Consider the following 17694-nt stretch of genomic DNA (forward strand, 5'->3'; position numbering starts at 1 on the left):
CGCAGCATTAGTCGCACTGCTATTACACCCAGTCACGGGCAGATGAGGCGCAGCATTAGTCGCTCTGCTATTACCACCCAGTCACGGGCAGATGAGGTGCAGCATTAGTCGCAGTGCTATTACCACCCAGTCAGGGGCAGATGAGGCGCAGCATTAGTCGCTCTGCTATTACCACCCAGTCACGGGCAGATGAGGTGCAGCATTAGTCGCAGTGCTATTACACCCAGTCACGGGCAGATGAGGCGCAGCATTAGTCGCTCTGCTATTACCACCCAGTCACGGGCAGATGAGGTGCAGCATTAGTCGCAGTGCTATTACCACCCAGTCAGGGGCAGATGAGGCGCAGCATTAGTCGCAGTGCCATTACCACCCAGTCAGGGGCAGATGAGGCGCAGCATTAGTCGCTCTGCTATTACCACCCAGTCAGGGGCAGATGAGGCGCAGCATTAGTCGCACTGCTATTACCACCCAGTCACGGGCAGATGAGGCGCAGCATTAGTCGCACTGCTATTACCACCCAGTCACGGGCAGATGAGGCGCAGCATTAGTCGCAGTGCTATTACCACCCAGTCAGGGGCAGATGAGGCGCAGCATTAGTCGCACTGCTATTACCACCCAGTCAGGGGCAGATGAGGCGCAGCATTAGTCGCTCTGCTATTACCACCCAGTCAGGGGCAGATGAGGCGCAGCATTAGTCGCACTGCTATTACCACCCAGTCAGGGGCAGATGAGGCGCAGCATTAGTCGCACTGCTATTACCACCCAGTCAGGGGCAGATGAGGCGCAGCATTAGTCGCACTGCTATTACCACCCAGTCACGGGCAGATGAGGCGCAGCATTAGTCGCTCTGCTATTACCACCCAGTCAGGGGCAGATGAGGCGCAGCATTAGTCGCACTGCTATTACCACCCAGTCAGGGGCAGATGAGGCGCAGCATTAGTCGCTCTGCTATTACCACCCAGTCAGGGGCAGATGAGGCGCAGCATTAGTCGCACTGCTATTACCACCCAGTCAGGGGCAGATGAGGCGCAGCATTAGTCGCTCTGCTATTACCACCCAGTCAGGGGCAGATGAGGCGCAGCATTAGTCGCACTGCTATTACCACCCAGTCAGGGGCAGATGAGGCGCAGCATTAGTCGCTCTGCTATTACCACCCAGTCAGGGGCAGATGAGGCGCAGCATTAGTCGCTCTGCTATTACCACCCAGTCAGGGGCAGATGAGGCGCAGCATTAGTCGCACTGCTATTACCACCCAGTCAGGGGCAGATGAGGCGCAGCATTAGTCGCACTGCTATTACCACCCAATCACGGGCAGATGAGGCGCAGCATTAGTCGCACTGCTATTACCACCCAGTCAGGGGCAGATGAGGCGCAGCATTAGTCGCTCTGCTATTACCACCCAGTCAGGGGCAGATGAGGCGCAGCATTAGTCGCACTGCTATTACCACCCAGTCACGGGCAGATGAGGCGCAGCATTAGTCGCACTGCTATTACCACCCAGTCAGGGGCAGATGAGGCGCAGCATTAGTCGCACTGCTATTACCACCCAGTCAGGGGCAGATGAGGCGCAGCATTAGTCGCTCTGCTATTACCACCCAGTCAGGGGCAGATGAGGCGCAGCATTACTCGCACTGCTATTACCACCCAGTCAGGGGCAGATGAGGCGCAGCATTAGTCGCTCTGCTATTGCCACCCAGTCACGGGCAGATGAGGCGCAGCATTAGTCGCTCTGCTATTACCACCCAGTCACGGGCAGATGAGGCGCAGCATTAGTCGCACTGCTATTACCACCCAGTCAGGGGCAGATGAGGCGCAGCATTAGTCGCACTGCTATTACCACCCAGTCACGGGCAGATGAGGCGCAGCATTAGTCGCTCTGCTACCACCCAGTCAGGGGCAGATGAGGCGCAGCATTAGTCGCACTGCTATTACCACCCAGTCACGGGCAGATGAGGCGCAGCATTAGTCGCTCTGCTATTACCACCCAGTCACGGGCAGATGAGGCGCAGCATTAGTCGCTCTGCTATTACCACCCAGTCAGGGGCAGATGAGGCGCAGCATTAGTCGCACTGCTATTCCACCCAGTCAGGGGCAGATGAGGCGCAGCATTAGTCGCTCTGCTATTACCACCCAGTCACGGGCAGATGAGGCGCAGCATTAGTCGCTCTGCTATTACCACCCAATCAGGGGCAGATGAGGCGCAGCATTAGTCGCTCTGCTATTACCACCCAGTCAGGGGCAGATGAGGCGCAGCATTAGTCGCACTGCTATTACCACCCAGTCAGGGGCAGATGAGGCGCAGCATTAGTCGAACTGCTATTACCACCCAGTCAGGGGCAGATGAGGCGCAGCATTAGTCGCTCTGCTATTACCACCCAGTCACGGGCAGATGAGGCGCAGCATTAGTCGCTCTGCTATTACCACCCAGTCACGGGCAGATGAGGCGCAGCATTAGTCGCACTGCTATTACCACCCAGTCAGGGGCAGATGAGGCGCAGCATTAGTCGCACTGCTATTACCACCCAGTCACGGGCAGATGAGGCGCAGCATTAGTCGCTCTGCTACCACCCAGTCAGGGGCAGATGAGGCGCAGCATTAGTCGCACTGCTATTACCACCCAGTCACGGGCAGATGAGGCGCAGCATTAGTCGCTCTGCTATTACCACCCAGTCACGGGCAGATGAGGCGCAGCATTAGTCGCTCTGCTATTACCACCCAGTCAGGGGCAGATGAGGCGCAGCATTAGTCGCACTGCTATTACCACCCAGTCAGGGGCAGATGAGGCGCAGCATTAGTCGCTCTGCTATTACCACCCAGTCACGGGCAGATGAGGCGCAGCATTAGTCGCTCTGCTATTACCACCCAATCAGGGGCAGATGAGGCGCAGCATTAGTCGCTCTGCTATTACCACCCAGTCAGGGGCAGATGAGGCGCAGCATTAGTCGCACTGCTATTACCACCCAGTCAGGGGCAGATGAGGCGCAGCATTAGTCGCACTGCTATTACCACCCAGTCAGGGGCAGATGAGGCGCAGCATTAGTCGCACTGCTATTACCACCCAGTCACGGGCAGATGAGGCGCAGCATTAGTCGCTCTGCTATTACCACCCAGTCACGGGCAGATGAGGCGCAGCATTAGTCGCACTGCTATTACCACCCAGTCAGGGGCAGATGAGGCGCAGCATTAGTCGCACTGCTATTACCACCCAGTCACGGGCAGATGAGGCGCAGCATTAGTCACTCTGCTATTACCACCCAGTCAGGGGCAGATGAGGCGCAGCATTAGTCGCACTGATATTACCACCCAGTCAGGGGCAGATGAGGTGCAGCATTAGTCGCTCTGCTATTACCACCCAGTCAGGGGCAGATGAGGCGCAGCATTAGTCGCTCTGCTATTACCACCCAGTCACGGGCAGATGAGGCGCAGCATTAGTCGCAGTGCTATTACCACCCAGTCAGGGGCAGATGAGGCGCAGCATTAGTCGCACTGCTATTACCACCCAGTCAGGGGCAGATGAGGCGCAGCATTAGTCGCTCTGCTATTACCACCCAGTCAGGGGCAGATGAGGCGCAGCATTAGTCGCACTGCTATTACCACCCAGTCAGGGGCAGATGAGGCGCAGCATTAGTCGCTCTGCTATTACCACCCAGTCAGGGGCAGATGAGGCGCAGCATTAGTCGCACTGCTATTACCACCCAGTCAGGGACAGATGAGGCGCAGCATTAGTCGCACTGCTATTACCACCCAGTCAGGGGCAGATGAGGCGCAGCATTAGTCGCACTGCTATTACCACCCAGTCACGGGCAGATGAGGCGCAGCATTAGTCGCACTGCTATTACCACCCAGTCAGGGGCAGATGAGGCGCAGCATTAGTTGCACTGCTATTACCACCCAGTCACGGGCAGATGAGGCGCAGCATTAGTCGCACTGCTATTACACCCAGTCACGGGCAGATGAGGCGCAGCATTAGTCGCTCTGCTATTACCACCCAGTCAGGGGCAGATGAGGCGCAGCATTAGTCGCAGTGCTATTATCACCCAGTCAGGGGCAGATGAGGCGCAGCATTAGTCGCTCTGCTATTACCACCCAGTCAGGGGCAGATGAGGCGCAGCATTAGTCGCTCTGCTATTACCACCCAGTCAGGGGCAGATGAGGCGCAGCATTAGTCGCTCTGCTATTACCACCCAGTCAGGGGCAGATGAGGCGCAGCATTAGTCGCACTGCTATTACCACCCAGTCAGGGGCAGATGAGGCGCAGCATTAGTCGCAGTGCTATTACCACCCAGTCACGGGCAGATTAGGCGCAGCATTAGTCGCACTGCTATTACACCCTGTGTAACTGGAAATTGTCCATTTACGGACAGAAGGGCCCGATCTCCACCGACTAGATGCTCCATATGTAAAGGTCATTCCGATTCTGAATGTAAACTACAACTTCCATGACGCTTTGTGCGGGGCGTCACTGTGCAATGCTGATTTGTCAAGCCAACCTAACCTAACAGCTGATCCCCTTCACCTCGCCTATTGGTTAAGAGCGCTGTCAGTCTTACATCTAGGCCTGTTATTGGTTTACATGGCCTCGCCTTTTCCTCCTCACGTTGCCAGGTAGCCGTAGAATTAAGTTAGTAAGCCTAGGGGTATTCCTGAACAACTGTGAGCGCCGTTTACGTAGCGTAGTCTTTGGACTGGATGATTCCAGTACGGCGATTACGTAGTTGGAGGGTGCTTTACTCTGAGAGACACCCGGAGAGGTAAACACGGGTAACTGGGCTGTCAGCGGCCTGCTCGCTGGTGAATGCACATACATGGCTAGGGCGCAATGCACACACATTGGGTGCGGTAAGCACTGAGCCAGGGTGCCCAGTGCATAGGCTGGGGGCTGTGCACGTAGTGGAAATGCGCTGCAGAAACTTCTGGCTGCGGCTCTGGCATAGGGCAGCTTGTGCTCCATGGCCAGTGCATTTACTAATGGTAGGGCTCCTTCCGAAACTTAGGTGCTGGGCACATGGTGGGCGGTCTCGGCTGTCACATTCCTCTGCACACTTCCTATAGATGTTCAGCAATCCCTAAAGTAAGTACTCCCCGCAGCAGTCTGCTGTATACACGTATCATGCGTACATTAGTCGGGTTTTCTACCAGAGGGCATCTGCGGAAAGATCCGCCATGGTCAGCCATGTATAGCTCTGGAATATTCTATTAAAGATGACCTAGCGTAAGCTGAAGACCTCCTCCGCTTGGCGTCATTCCTTCTGTGCCCCTCTGTCCCAAAGCTGCGCCCTCCGGTAACTACTGGGCGTATACCGCGGAACTATTCTGTGGGCGTGTGCGGTTTGTCCTCTGATGCTGGCCAATCAGAACAAAGCCGCACCCACAGAGAAGTACTGGTAGACATGCGCCCATTTAGTTGGCGGAACAATCTGCACTGGATGGCATAATTTGGGAATGGAGGGGCCCAGAATACAAGGGAAACCTGTCCTAGTGGAAGAGCACCAATTGGAGAAGGCACTCAGGTTAAATGGAAAAACAGTGGCAGGTCCTCTTTAACCTGAATGTTACTGCTATATGTGAGCACGGTGATTAAGCCTTACTTGGTGTGTTATGGAATCCTTTTTAATGTAATTTTTTTTTCTATTTTGCAGGCATATGTAATGATAATGGAAGTGGTACAATTTCAGTCTTTGGAGTCGTGAGCGCTGGATGTGACCTTCGTGATGGATAGAACCAACATTGCTCAGGATCTCATCCTCAGGCAGATTGGGGTATGTTGTGTATTGTTGGAAAATGTAAAAGAGAATAGCTTTATTTTAATGGGCTTTCTCTGGTTAGGGGTATGTTCACACTGATTTTTTTTTTGTTTTTACGTGGAATTTGATGCAGATCTGCTTCAAAATTTACATTTGAAAAATGCTCAGTGATAACATATTCGAAGGCACTCACTCTTTACAGCTAAGCCTGAATAGAAGGTCTGCAGGCTTATTCCATGTATTTTTATATACCTAATGATTTCTCAACTAAAAAGTAAATCCTGCCACTTACACTCTTAGGCCGGCGTCACACTAGAGAGTTTTATGGACGTATGAGAGGCGTAAAAACGACGCATTGCACACGGACCAATGATTCTCTATGGGGCAGCTCCTATCTGCCGTATATTTCTCAGCCGTATTTTGCGGTCTGAGAAAATAGCAGCATGCTGCGCTTGTCAGCGTATTGTGCAAAAAATCCGCCAATGAAACTCTATGGGGGCGAGAAAAATACAGATTACACATGGACCATGCATGTGACTTGCGAGAAATACGCAGCGGTGTTCTATAGAAAAGCCAGTAATTCAATGCGGTGTACAGTAAAATCACACTGACAGGTTAGAGTAGAACAGATAAAATAAATGTCTACACATAATAGAATAGGTCTATCTATCTATCTTTAATACAGCGCTTAAAAGCCGGTAATTCAATTTCTGTTGCTTTCTCCTTCCCAAACCCGACAGGATATGAGACATGGTTTACATACAGTAAACCATCTCATATCCCTTACTTTTTTACATATTCCTCACTACTAATGTTAGAAGTGTATGTGTGCAAAATTTGGAGTTCTAGGTGTTAAAATAAAGGGTTAAATCGCGGAAAAAACTGGCGTAGGCTCCGGCGCAATTTTCTCCGCCAGAGTGGGAAACCAGTGACTGAGGGCAGATATTAATAGCCTAGAGAGGGACCATGGATATTGGCCCCCCCTGGCTAAAAACATCTGCCCCCAGCCACCCCAGAAAAGGCACATATGTACGGATACCATACGGATGACACACAAATAATTTTTAGAGAAAAAAAAAAAATCGCATCCTCGCGTTGAATACGGATCACTATTCAGGAACTTTTCTGCGTATTACGCCTGTAAAAAACAGACCGTATTTCCCTACGCTAAGTGTGACGCCGGCCTTAAAGGGAATGTGTCAGCAGGATTCCCCTCTCCCCTTCAAAATATTTATATGTGCATGTATGCCTTTTAAAAACAGGTTTAGCAATACCTTTACATGGCCACTCCTCAGTTACTGAGAAGTCAGCATTTCAATTGATGTGCAAAAGAGGTTGAATTGCTTTTGACATATGGAAGTTCTCCCAGAGCCTCTGTCACTCCAGCTCTATTTCATGCTCACAGCTTGTTACCTTCTGCCTTGTGATTTCAAGCAAATGAGTTGTCAGTCAAACAGAAGGAAGCGACACTGGGCAGGGAATACAGCTGGAGTGACAGAACCTGGAAAAGTGTATGGACATGCCGAAAGCACCTCCGCTCCACTGGCACATCCATTCGAGCGCTGATTTCTCAGAAACAGATCGGTCAGGTACAGGTATTACTGAACTTGTCGTTAAAAGAGCTACATGAACATAAATACATAAAAAAATACATAAATGTTTAGTTACTCTTTAATGGGAACCTGGAAGCTGCAAAAACGCTACAGATACATTAATAATGTGCAGGTAAATCTCTTTTAAATCATGTTATGCTTGTATACTGGAGCAGTAGCTACAGGCAGAACATGCAGTTATATCTTTCCTATATAAACATACCAGAACTGATGATATACAATGACCATATTCATAAGGAATACTCTTAAAGAGCAATATAATATACATAAGAAAAGAAAAAAGACTACAATTCCCAAATGTAACTAATCATAATCAAAAATACCATTTGCCATGGAAACCGTCTGAAAAATATATCTGTCACGATAATGTATAAAATGGAGTAGGATTTTTCATTTTCCCTGTTATCACGCACGCTGTGGGCTATGACACCCCCTTCTCTCTTTGCTTCTGCTTCTGTGCGTGTGTGAATCCTAAATCTCTCATGTCCTCCCACCACAAGAATGTTTACGACCTCTGTAGCTGCAATAGACAATTCTCCCATCTAGTACCAGCTGAAACTGGTCTAGTCTCTCTCAAAAGACATGAGGTTCTTTGTTCTATTATAGTAAGATATTGGGCCACCGATTTGAGCTAGAAAAATAAGGAGTACATATTGTGAATTCTCATCGGTAGATCTGTCAATCACTGTAAGCGCTAGCAGCTAAACACAACGAGTACAAAGTGCGGATTTCTCCTGAACTTTGTGGACCAACTAGTCCGAGTGCGGTATCATTAGAAAACAAATTTTAATATAAGAGGAATGATGGGTGTGCTGTGACTCTGCCATGTTCTGAAGCCAAGATATGAGAATTATAAGTATTGCTGGTACAATCTGTAACTTTGAGGAGAGGACAGGGTGCAGGCAAACCAGCCCCTTTAGTGATGTCACAAGCCTGCAGGTATAAGTTACTGCACTCAACCCAGCCTTCAGTCTTGCCTGGGATTTCACTACAGAAAGACCTCCTGATGCTCTGGGATATTTGGCTCCGCCTACCAGCATGGTTAGCTGACATGATCTAAGCAAATGTGAGTTTTATTTTCTTTAATCCATTTTTTTTTATAATTGCTGTACATACTTTAAATTGTCTCATATTGTAAAATCTTGATATACCTTTTTATAAACACTGCCTAATCTTTTTTTATGGAGTAAAAGTTAGAATATTTACTAGTTTCGTTCCGTTGCTCTAAAACGTACCCTAAGTCTTCCAAAGTTAGTTACGCTACTAAATTGGGTTGGTTCTGAACCCCTCTCTGAGAAATCTGAGCTGGTGGCAGCGAAGTGTGTTCTGGGCTAGGTGGGTACCGCTGGCAGCGACGGAACGGGGTTTTATAAGCTATTGTCTGGCTGCGGCCTGAGCATTTAGGCTATGTGCACACGTATAATGGTCTATAATGGTGATAAATCTGCAGGGCAAAAGCGCTGCGGATTTACCGCGTTTTTTCTGCGGATTTCACTGCAGTTTTACAACTGCGGTTTTCTATATAAGCAGCTGTAAAACCGCTGCGGAATCCGCAGAAAGAAGTGACATGCTGCGGAATGTAAACTGCTGTGTTTCCGCGCGTTTTTTTCCGCAGCATGTGCACAGCGTTTTTTGTTTCCCATAGGTTTACATTGTAATGTAAACTCATGGAAAACTGATGCGGACCCGCAGCTGCGGAAATGCTGCGGATCCGCAGCGTGTGCATATACCCTTATAATTCCCTCGCTGCAGTTCCGAAGCGGAACTAGAAAGCCGTATATACATAAATCCCTGCAGTTTGTGATATTGTAGCAGCAGTGGGATAACTAAAATAAGCCCCTGTGGTAAATTGATAGGTCAATAGCCTTGTTTGCGTTTTCATCACATTGTAGCAGTGGAGGGATAACTAAGATAAGCCCCCTGCACATGTGATAGCTGCTTGCTGGCCAAAGGTCACCCACGACCCGTAACCTATTGGTGTCGGCATGGTGGGAATCGTGACAATATCTCTTTATTAGTACATTAATACAAAACAGGCAAATAGGTGCACATAATAAAAACCAGAAATATTGGACAGGTGAAATAAGCAATGCTGCACACTGGCAATGACAAGCTATCCGTAACATGAGCACACTCCACAATTACCAAGATATACATGTCACGGGGTCCACCTCCGGTACCACACAATCAACAGAGCAAGAGAATAGTGAACAATTCCAGAATCTTTATTTTGGCAAAAACACGAAAGGTCCATATAATCCACCACACAAAGGATAAAATAGTCCAGAACATGAATGCAGTTCAGTAACAGGATAAAAGTCCAAGAATCCAGCAGACAGAGGATAAAAAATGGTCCATATGCTTCCCCTTCTCTCTGACGTGCTGTGTTCACCTCATTCCACACAAAACTGATCTGTGTCTCACCTCCCTGAAATTTACAAGTCCCTCTCCTCATTCACAGGTCAGGAGGGGAAGGTCTCAGGGGCTCATTGTTTCAACAAGCTAGGTCAACATGTCATTAGCATATTAGCAAACAAAATTATTCACTGACCCTGTGGAGAGATAACAATACAGAACTGTGGGGAGAATATCAGAAGGCAAATAACAACTCATCCTACGAGAGAACACCATGAAAATAAGTAAAATAGAAATATACACAAAATGATACTCACATAGCATATCCCACCATCACAATACACCTCATGGAAGTATTGAGTAAGGTAAACATACATGAACATACAGTACAGACCAAAAGTTTGGACACACCTTCTCATTTAAAGATTTTTCTGTATTTTCATAACTATGAGCATTGTACATTCACACTGAAGGCATCAAAATTATGAATTAACCCATGTGGAATTATATACTTAACAAAAAAGTGTGAAACAACGGAAATTATGTCTTATATTCTAGGTTCTTCAAAGTAGCCACCTTTTGCTTTGATGACTGCTTTGCACACTATTGGCATTCTCTTGATGAGCTTCAAGAGGTAGTCACCGGGAATGGTCTTCCAAAAATCTTGAAGGAGTTCTCAGAGATGCTTAGCACTTGTTGGTCCTTTTACCTTCAGTCTGCGGTCCAGCTCACCCCAAACCATCTCAATTGGGTTCAGGTCTGGTGACTGTGGAGGCCACGTCATCTGGCGTAGCACCCCATCACTCTCCTTCTTGGTCAAATAGCCCTTACACAGCCTGGAGGGTCATTGTCCTGTTGAAAAATAAAATGATGGTCCAACTAAACGCAAACCAGATGGAATAGCATGCTGCTGCAAGATGCTGTGGTAGCCATGCTGGTTCAGTATGCCTTCAATTTTGAATAAATCCCCAGCAGTGTCACCAGCAAAGCACCCCCACACCATCACACCTTCTCCTCCATGCTTCACGGTGAGGACCAGGTATGTAGAGTCAATCCATTCACCTTTTCTGCGTCGCACAAAGACACGGTGGTTGGAATCAAAGATCTCAAATTTGGACTCATCAGACCAAAGCACAGATTTCCACTGGTCTAATGTCCATTCCTTGTGTTCTTTAGCCCGAACAAGTCTCTTCTGCTTGCTGCCTGTCTTTAGCAGTGGTTTCCTAGCAGCTATTTTACCATGAAGGCCTGCTGCACAAAGTCTCCTCTTAACAGTTGTTGTAGAGATGTGTCTGCTACTAGAACTCTGTGTGGCATTGACCTGGTCTGTGGCCTGAGCTGCTGTTAACCTGCGATTTCTGAGGCTGGTGACTCGGATAAACATCCACAGAAGCTGAGGCGGTCATCATGTGAGCCAGTTTCTTTGTAGCGCTTGATGGTTTTTGCCACTGCACTTGGGGACACTTTCCAAGTTTTCCCAATTTTTCTGACTGACTGACCTTCATTTCTTAAAGTAATGATGGCCACTCGTTTTTCTTTACTTAGCTGCTTTTTTCTTGCCATAATACAAATGCTAACAGTCTATTCAGTAGGACTATCAGCTGTGTAGCCACCAGACTTCTGCACAACACAACTGATGGTCCCAACCGCATTTATAAGGCAAGAAATCCCAATTCCTAAACCTGACAGGGCACACCTGTGAAATGAAAACCATTCCCGTGACTACCTCTTGAAGCTCATCAAGAGAATTCCAAGAGTGTGCAAAGCATTCATCAAAGCAAAAGGTAGCTACTTTGAAGAACCTAGAATATAAGACATAATTTCAGTTGTTTCACACTTTTTTGTTAATTATGTAATTCCACATGTGTTAATTCATAGTTTTGATGCCTTCAGTGTGAATGTACAATTTTCATAGTCATGAAAATACAGAAAAATCTTTAAATGAGAAGGTGTGTCCAAACTTTTGGTCTGTACTGTACATGTGAATGTCCTCATGAAGAACATGTATATATGGGTAAGAATTGAACTCATGTCAAACGGCATCTTCCCCAGTAAATGAAAAGTGTGGCAAGATCACCACACCCCTAGCAGGTGGAAAAAAAAAAAAAGGGGCCGAAGTTGCATGCATATTAAATATAACTACTTCTTACCCATGGGATGCCACAAGCCTCTGCGCAGATACCCCAACGCGCATTTCGCTGCTGCTTCTTTCCTGTGGCCGCTTGCTTCTATTCATTGGGTAGTGCAGAGACCTGTCATAGTGACCACTCCCTGCGCTGTAATGGTGCTGCGATCTCTTGCACAGCACCTTGTCTGCCAGCCTGCTCTGCACACACACTGCATGGCAGGATGCAGGGGAGTGATTACAGCACGCTCACTGCCTCATACACCCCCAATGACTGCAAGGAGAATAGAACTTAATTTTCACCCTGCAGCCGGAGTGTAAGTAAGCCAGCCAAACATGTTTAAAGAAGCACTCCTCCCAATCTAGATTTGTATCCTCTTAATATATTACAATCATCATATTATATAGCACTGTGCACTTACATTTGCTCATTTTGCTTTTTTACCCAGTTACCATATATACGCGAGTATAAGCCGACCCGAGTATAAGCCAGCCCCCCTAATTTTGCCACAAAAAACTGGGAAAACTTAATCACTCGAGTATAAGAATAGGGTGGAAAATGCAGCAGCTACAGGTAAATGTCAAAAATAAATAGATACCAATAAAAGTAAAATTAATTGAGACATCAGTAGGTTAAGTGTTTTTGAATATCCATATTGATTCAGGAGCTCCATATAATGCTCCATACAGTTTATGATGGCCCCCGTAAGATGCTCCATATTAAAATATGCCCCATATAATGCTGCACTAATGCTGATTATGACCCCATAAGATGCTCCATACAGATATTTGCCCCCATATCATGCTGCACATGGCCCCATACAGATACCCCATACAGATATTTGCCCCATATCATGCTGCACATGGCCCCATACAGATGCCCCATACAGATATTTGCCCCCATATCATGCTGCACATGGCCACATAAGATGCCCCATACAGATATTTGCCCCCATATCATGCTGCACATGGCCCCATAAGATGCCCCATACTGATATTTGCCCCCATATCATGCTTCACATGGCCACATACAGATGCCCCATACAGATATTTGCCCCATATGCTGCACATGGCCACATAAGATGCCCCATACAGATATTTGCCCCCATATCATGCTGCACATGGCCCCATACAGATGCCCCATACAGATATTTGCCCCCATATCATGCTCCACATGGCCCCATAAGATGCTCCATACCGATATTTGCCCCATATGCTGTTGCTGCGATTAAAAAAATAAAAACATTACATACCTCTCCGGCCCCCGGCCCTTGCTATGGTCACCTGCTCCCCGTTCCACCGCTGACCGCCGCTGTGTCTTCCCATCCTCTGCACCGAGGTTCAGGAAGAGGGCGGCGCGCACTAATCGCGTCACTGCGGAAGACACAGCGGCGCCGACGGTGGAACGAGGACCAGGTGAATATCGCGCACTGCCCCCGTCATACTCACCTGCTCCCGGCGAGGTCCCTTCACGTCTGTTCCCTGGCGCCGCATTTTCTTCCTGTAGTGAGCGGTCACCGTTACCGCTCATTACAGTAATGAATATGCGGCTCCATCCCTATGGGAAGTGGAGCCGCATATTCATTACTGTAATGAGCGGCACCATGTGACTGCTCACTACAGGAAGAAACTGCAGCGCCGGGAAGCAGGGACCTGCAGGGACCGCGCCAGGATTAGGTGAGTATTATTAGACAGCCCCCGCTCCCCCTCCCCTGCTGACCCCTGGGTATGACTCGAGTATAAGCCGAGAGGGGCAATTTCAGCCCAAAAAAGTGGGCTGAAAATCTCAGCTTATACTCGAGTATATACGGTAATTCTTCTGTTTTCCATTAGGTCTATGGCATCATGTGATTCAAATGTGACTAGCTGAGTCCTTCTAAGCTCTATGTAGAAACAGGAGGTCAATTTCCTCTGCATGAGTCACTGTAAAAGTCCCTGGTAGGGTGAGGAGCAGCAGGGTCAGGAATTGAAGAGAAGAATGAGTCAGGCAGGGACAAGAGACTTCCACGAAATGGCTGCACTCTTGCTCTATACACTTGTATGGAGCGAGGCCATGCTCACTAGATGGCTTCTGCCCATAAGTAAGTATATCGCATACATTACCGCAGTTCCCAGATCAGGAGCCAGCAAATCCTCTCATCTCATAGTGCGTGCGCGGGGGAAATACGAAAGTCCACAATCACACAGAGGGACTGCAGACTTATCATTTTAGATCGGACAACCACTTTAACTGGGTAGAAGGGCAATTGTAAGTACACAGTGCTATATACGGTAATATGATGACTGCAATATATTAAGAGGATGAAAACTTTGATGGGAGGAGTGCTTCTTTAAATTACTGCTTACCTGCAGATTACCATTTTTCCTGCAGGTAAATAGTGTAATTTGAGCTGACAGTTGTCTGACCGTCTGAAACATTCAAATATGACAAATTTACATGAACAGAAAAAATTGGGAAGGGGGGAAATAATGTCACTGTACTGTAAGAAAGTAGAAAAAAAAGGTGAAAATAAACCAAAAGTAATTATATTATGGGGTACTAACTAAAAACTCAGACCAAAAAAGAGAGGGAAAGACCTTACAAAAGACCTGTTGCACTTCCTAAATGTTAACAATATAAAAAAAAGCCTAGACAAAACAAATAATCATCTCCCCTTCCCTCTTTCCTCCCCCACCTGACCTCCTCTGCTGAGCTGCTTCTCAACCTCAAATCTGTCCTAATAAAACAAGAACGGCCACTCTCCTTCTCCCACCTGCAATGTCTCTCTCTGCTTCTCCTCACTGCTGGCGAGTGGCGACATATCTTTCAACACTGGACCCCCACAGCTCATACCTCCCACTACTACCCCCTCCTACCGCTCCCTATCTAATATGAACTACCGCAATCTTTCCAACATAAAACCTGTGCCCCTGCGTCCACCCACCTGCTCCCTCTCATGTTTATTTATATCCGTCTTTTTGATCGCATGTTATTCCACTTTTTGTTCGGTGGTATGATAATAAAGCACTGTTTTTTGCCTCGTTTTTTTATTTTTTTTATGCTGTTCACTCAAGAGGTTAACTAGTGGGACAGTTTTATAAAATGGGTCGTTACGGACTCGGCGATACCAAATATGTATACTTTTATTGTTTGTTTTTTTTTATTTATATAAATGGATTTATTGGAAAAATATTTCTTTATTTTGTTTCTTTATTTGAGGATTTTTTTAAAATATTTTTACACTGTTTTTTTTGTTTTTTTTTTCTTTAACTTTATAACATTGTTCCAGGTTGTGACATCACTATATTACATCAGATTGCTGATCTGACATGACACTTTGCATAGCACTGTGTCAGATCAGCGACCTGACAGGCAGTGAAGGAGGCTTGCCGGCCGGCGCCTGTTCTCGTCAGGCGCTCGCAAGCCACCTCACTGCAGGACCCGGAAGGACATCCGCTGATATTTTGGATCCAGGGGTCTCCATGGAGACCATGAGAATAACGCGATCGCATCGCGTTATTCTCATGGAAGTGCGCAGGGAGCCCCCGTCCCTTCGCAATGCCCCTCTGTGTCGCTGTCACTACTGACAGCGGCATCAGAGGGGTTAAATGCCCACGATCGGTGCTAGAACCTATTGTGGGCGTTGCTGTGGGGTGTCAGCTGTCACATATAGCTGACACCAGCACCCGATCACCGCGACGCTCAGCGTGAGACTGCGGTAATCGCACCACCGTACTAGTACTGCTCCAGGCAGAAATGCAGTTTCCACAGAGCAGTACTAGTACAGCGGAGGTTGGGAAGGGGTTAAAAACCGTCAGTGAAATATTTTATCTGACAAAATGAATCCACTGTGATCCCCTGCTGTAATGTCAGTATTGTCTTTTGTTTCCTCCCCTGCCCAGGAGATGCGGTATGCTCCGTACACGGTCAGACACAGTCAATTTTTAAAATGAACTTTCATTCGTGGGAAAACCCCTTTAATGTGACCAGCTTCCTCTGCCTGTAGACACGTCGCGCATCTGCCGCCGGGATCAGCTGAATGATTCACTCCACCTGTGCGGAATTCACGCAGGCGCAGTAAATCAGACCGCCGCCATCTTCGTGCAGACAGATATCGGCGGTCACATTAAAACTGTACATGCGCTCCTCCTGTACAAAGATGGCGGCAGTCAGTGAATAATAAGGATGATCCCGGCAGCGGCATGTTCGCGACGGTGTTCCGCGCAAGAGGCTGCGTGTGTGTGTGTGTGTGGTGAGTACAGCGTATAGAGATTGTGTGTGTGTGTCGTGCAATGATGTTCCGCTGGTGGTACCGTGCAATAGGTTGGTACCAGCAGCAGTTTCCATATCGAGGCACCCATCACTTGGGTGTCCCAATATGGCAGTTGGTGAACTTCCTCTGCTTGGAATTCTCGGATACGGTGACATCTGGACAGAACAGGAAATTAAAACATTATAAGGCAATTATATAAATAGATATGGGTTGCATCCTAGTGCCAGATTCTGACCCAGTAGGTAACTGGTTCTGACACAATGTGTGCATTTAAAAATGTTTTTATTTGTGTTATCTAGATTTTTGTATTTGCATTGCAATAACTATTCATATTGTTAAAATTTAGGAAGTACCGTACTTTTCAAATTGGTTATGTAACAATATTCATAAACCTTCCAATATTGTTGCCCAACTAATGGCAATTTTACAGTACTTTTTTTTTTTTTAAGAACAATGATAATTTTCACTTTGGATTGGTTAAGGGTACAGAAGTTTGCCACCATAGGAAGATATTTGGCATGCTGGCTTTTCACACAGGCAAACTTGGGCAATGTAATAAACTGAAAACAATCAATCTCACAATGAGGATACCAAGTGGAATAACAACCACAGCAAATATAACCATGAATAGAGATAAGAAAAAAGCAAGGAAATAAAGATATATTGCAGTATCAAAAATAATAACTTTAATAAACCTTACAACATTCATAGTACATACATTGTGAAAAGTCAGCTAAAAGTATATATTGAAACTGCGGGTCGCACTACTATGTTGTAACCCTGGCACGGCATACAGGATATCTCAAGGCAGGCATTAAATTGACCTGAAGGTAAGTATGTACACAAATCGAAAAAAGAAGTAAGCGTATATTTCCTCAGTTTGTCTATAATGGTAAATAACTAAAACACCATGTGTCGGCTTACAGATCAGATTGTAGCAGCTTTATAATAACTGGAACACCAAATAACTATGGCATGTCTGTCCAAAGCTTGTGTCAATAATAATAATAATAATGAGAACTCAATATTTCCAATGGGATATATCAATATAGGCAGAAAGCTTTAACACTTTTTGTAAATAACATCTACAACATTGAAGGCAGACTAGCTACCTACAAACCCTGGAATTATAACAGTGCAATAATTAAAAAATATATCATAGGGACAGCGTGTCTGTCTAATTTAAAGCATTCAAACCATGTAATTGCAGGCGCAGCACCATGGCTGCAAAATATCAAGAGCCACAGTATGTCAGTATGAATAGAAAGAGCCATGGTTGCATAGGACTATTCCGTATAGAAAGCTACCTGCACCTGCAGTCCCTCACAAACAGATTGATATAGTCATGTATGCTTTAAGCGTCCTACACAAAGTATAATAAACATGAATGTAAAGAGCCAAACATAACACAGGAAGATAAAGTGCAAGTGGTGCTAATTTGGAGTGGTCAATACCTGAGGTCATATTGTGAACTGATTCTGTACCAGGGACCAATACAGCAAGGAATGTAGCACCTGAACTTGGGCAATGAGTCTATATCTTATAGTTGAATCTAGGAAAACCCAGGGCAATGAGAGGTCATTCAAGTTTTCTGGAAATATTGC

General features: G+C 46.7%; 1 protein-coding gene across 4 annotated transcripts in view; it reads left to right on the forward strand.

Annotated features, from left to right (window-relative positions):
• The first annotated feature begins 4595 nt into the window (after window positions 1–4595).
• WDTC1 (WD and tetratricopeptide repeats 1) overlaps window positions 4596–17694 on the forward strand; it is a 109161-nt gene continuing 96062 nt past the window's right edge. Inside the window, exons 1-2 of one of the 4 annotated variants that reach the window (XM_077295670.1) lie at window positions 4596–4751; window positions 5640–5759. In XM_077295670.1, coding sequence (XP_077151785.1) covers window positions 5712–5759 — 48 coding nt within the window. In that variant the 5' untranslated portion in view covers window positions 4596–4751; window positions 5640–5711. The other 3 variants (XM_077295673.1, XM_077295672.1, XM_077295671.1) reach the window with 3 other exon arrangements.

The sequence above is a fragment of the Ranitomeya variabilis genome, chromosome 3 (assembly GCF_051348905.1).
Source record: "Ranitomeya variabilis isolate aRanVar5 chromosome 3, aRanVar5.hap1, whole genome shotgun sequence".
In the NCBI taxonomy this organism is placed as follows: Eukaryota; Metazoa; Chordata; class Amphibia; order Anura; family Dendrobatidae; genus Ranitomeya; species Ranitomeya variabilis.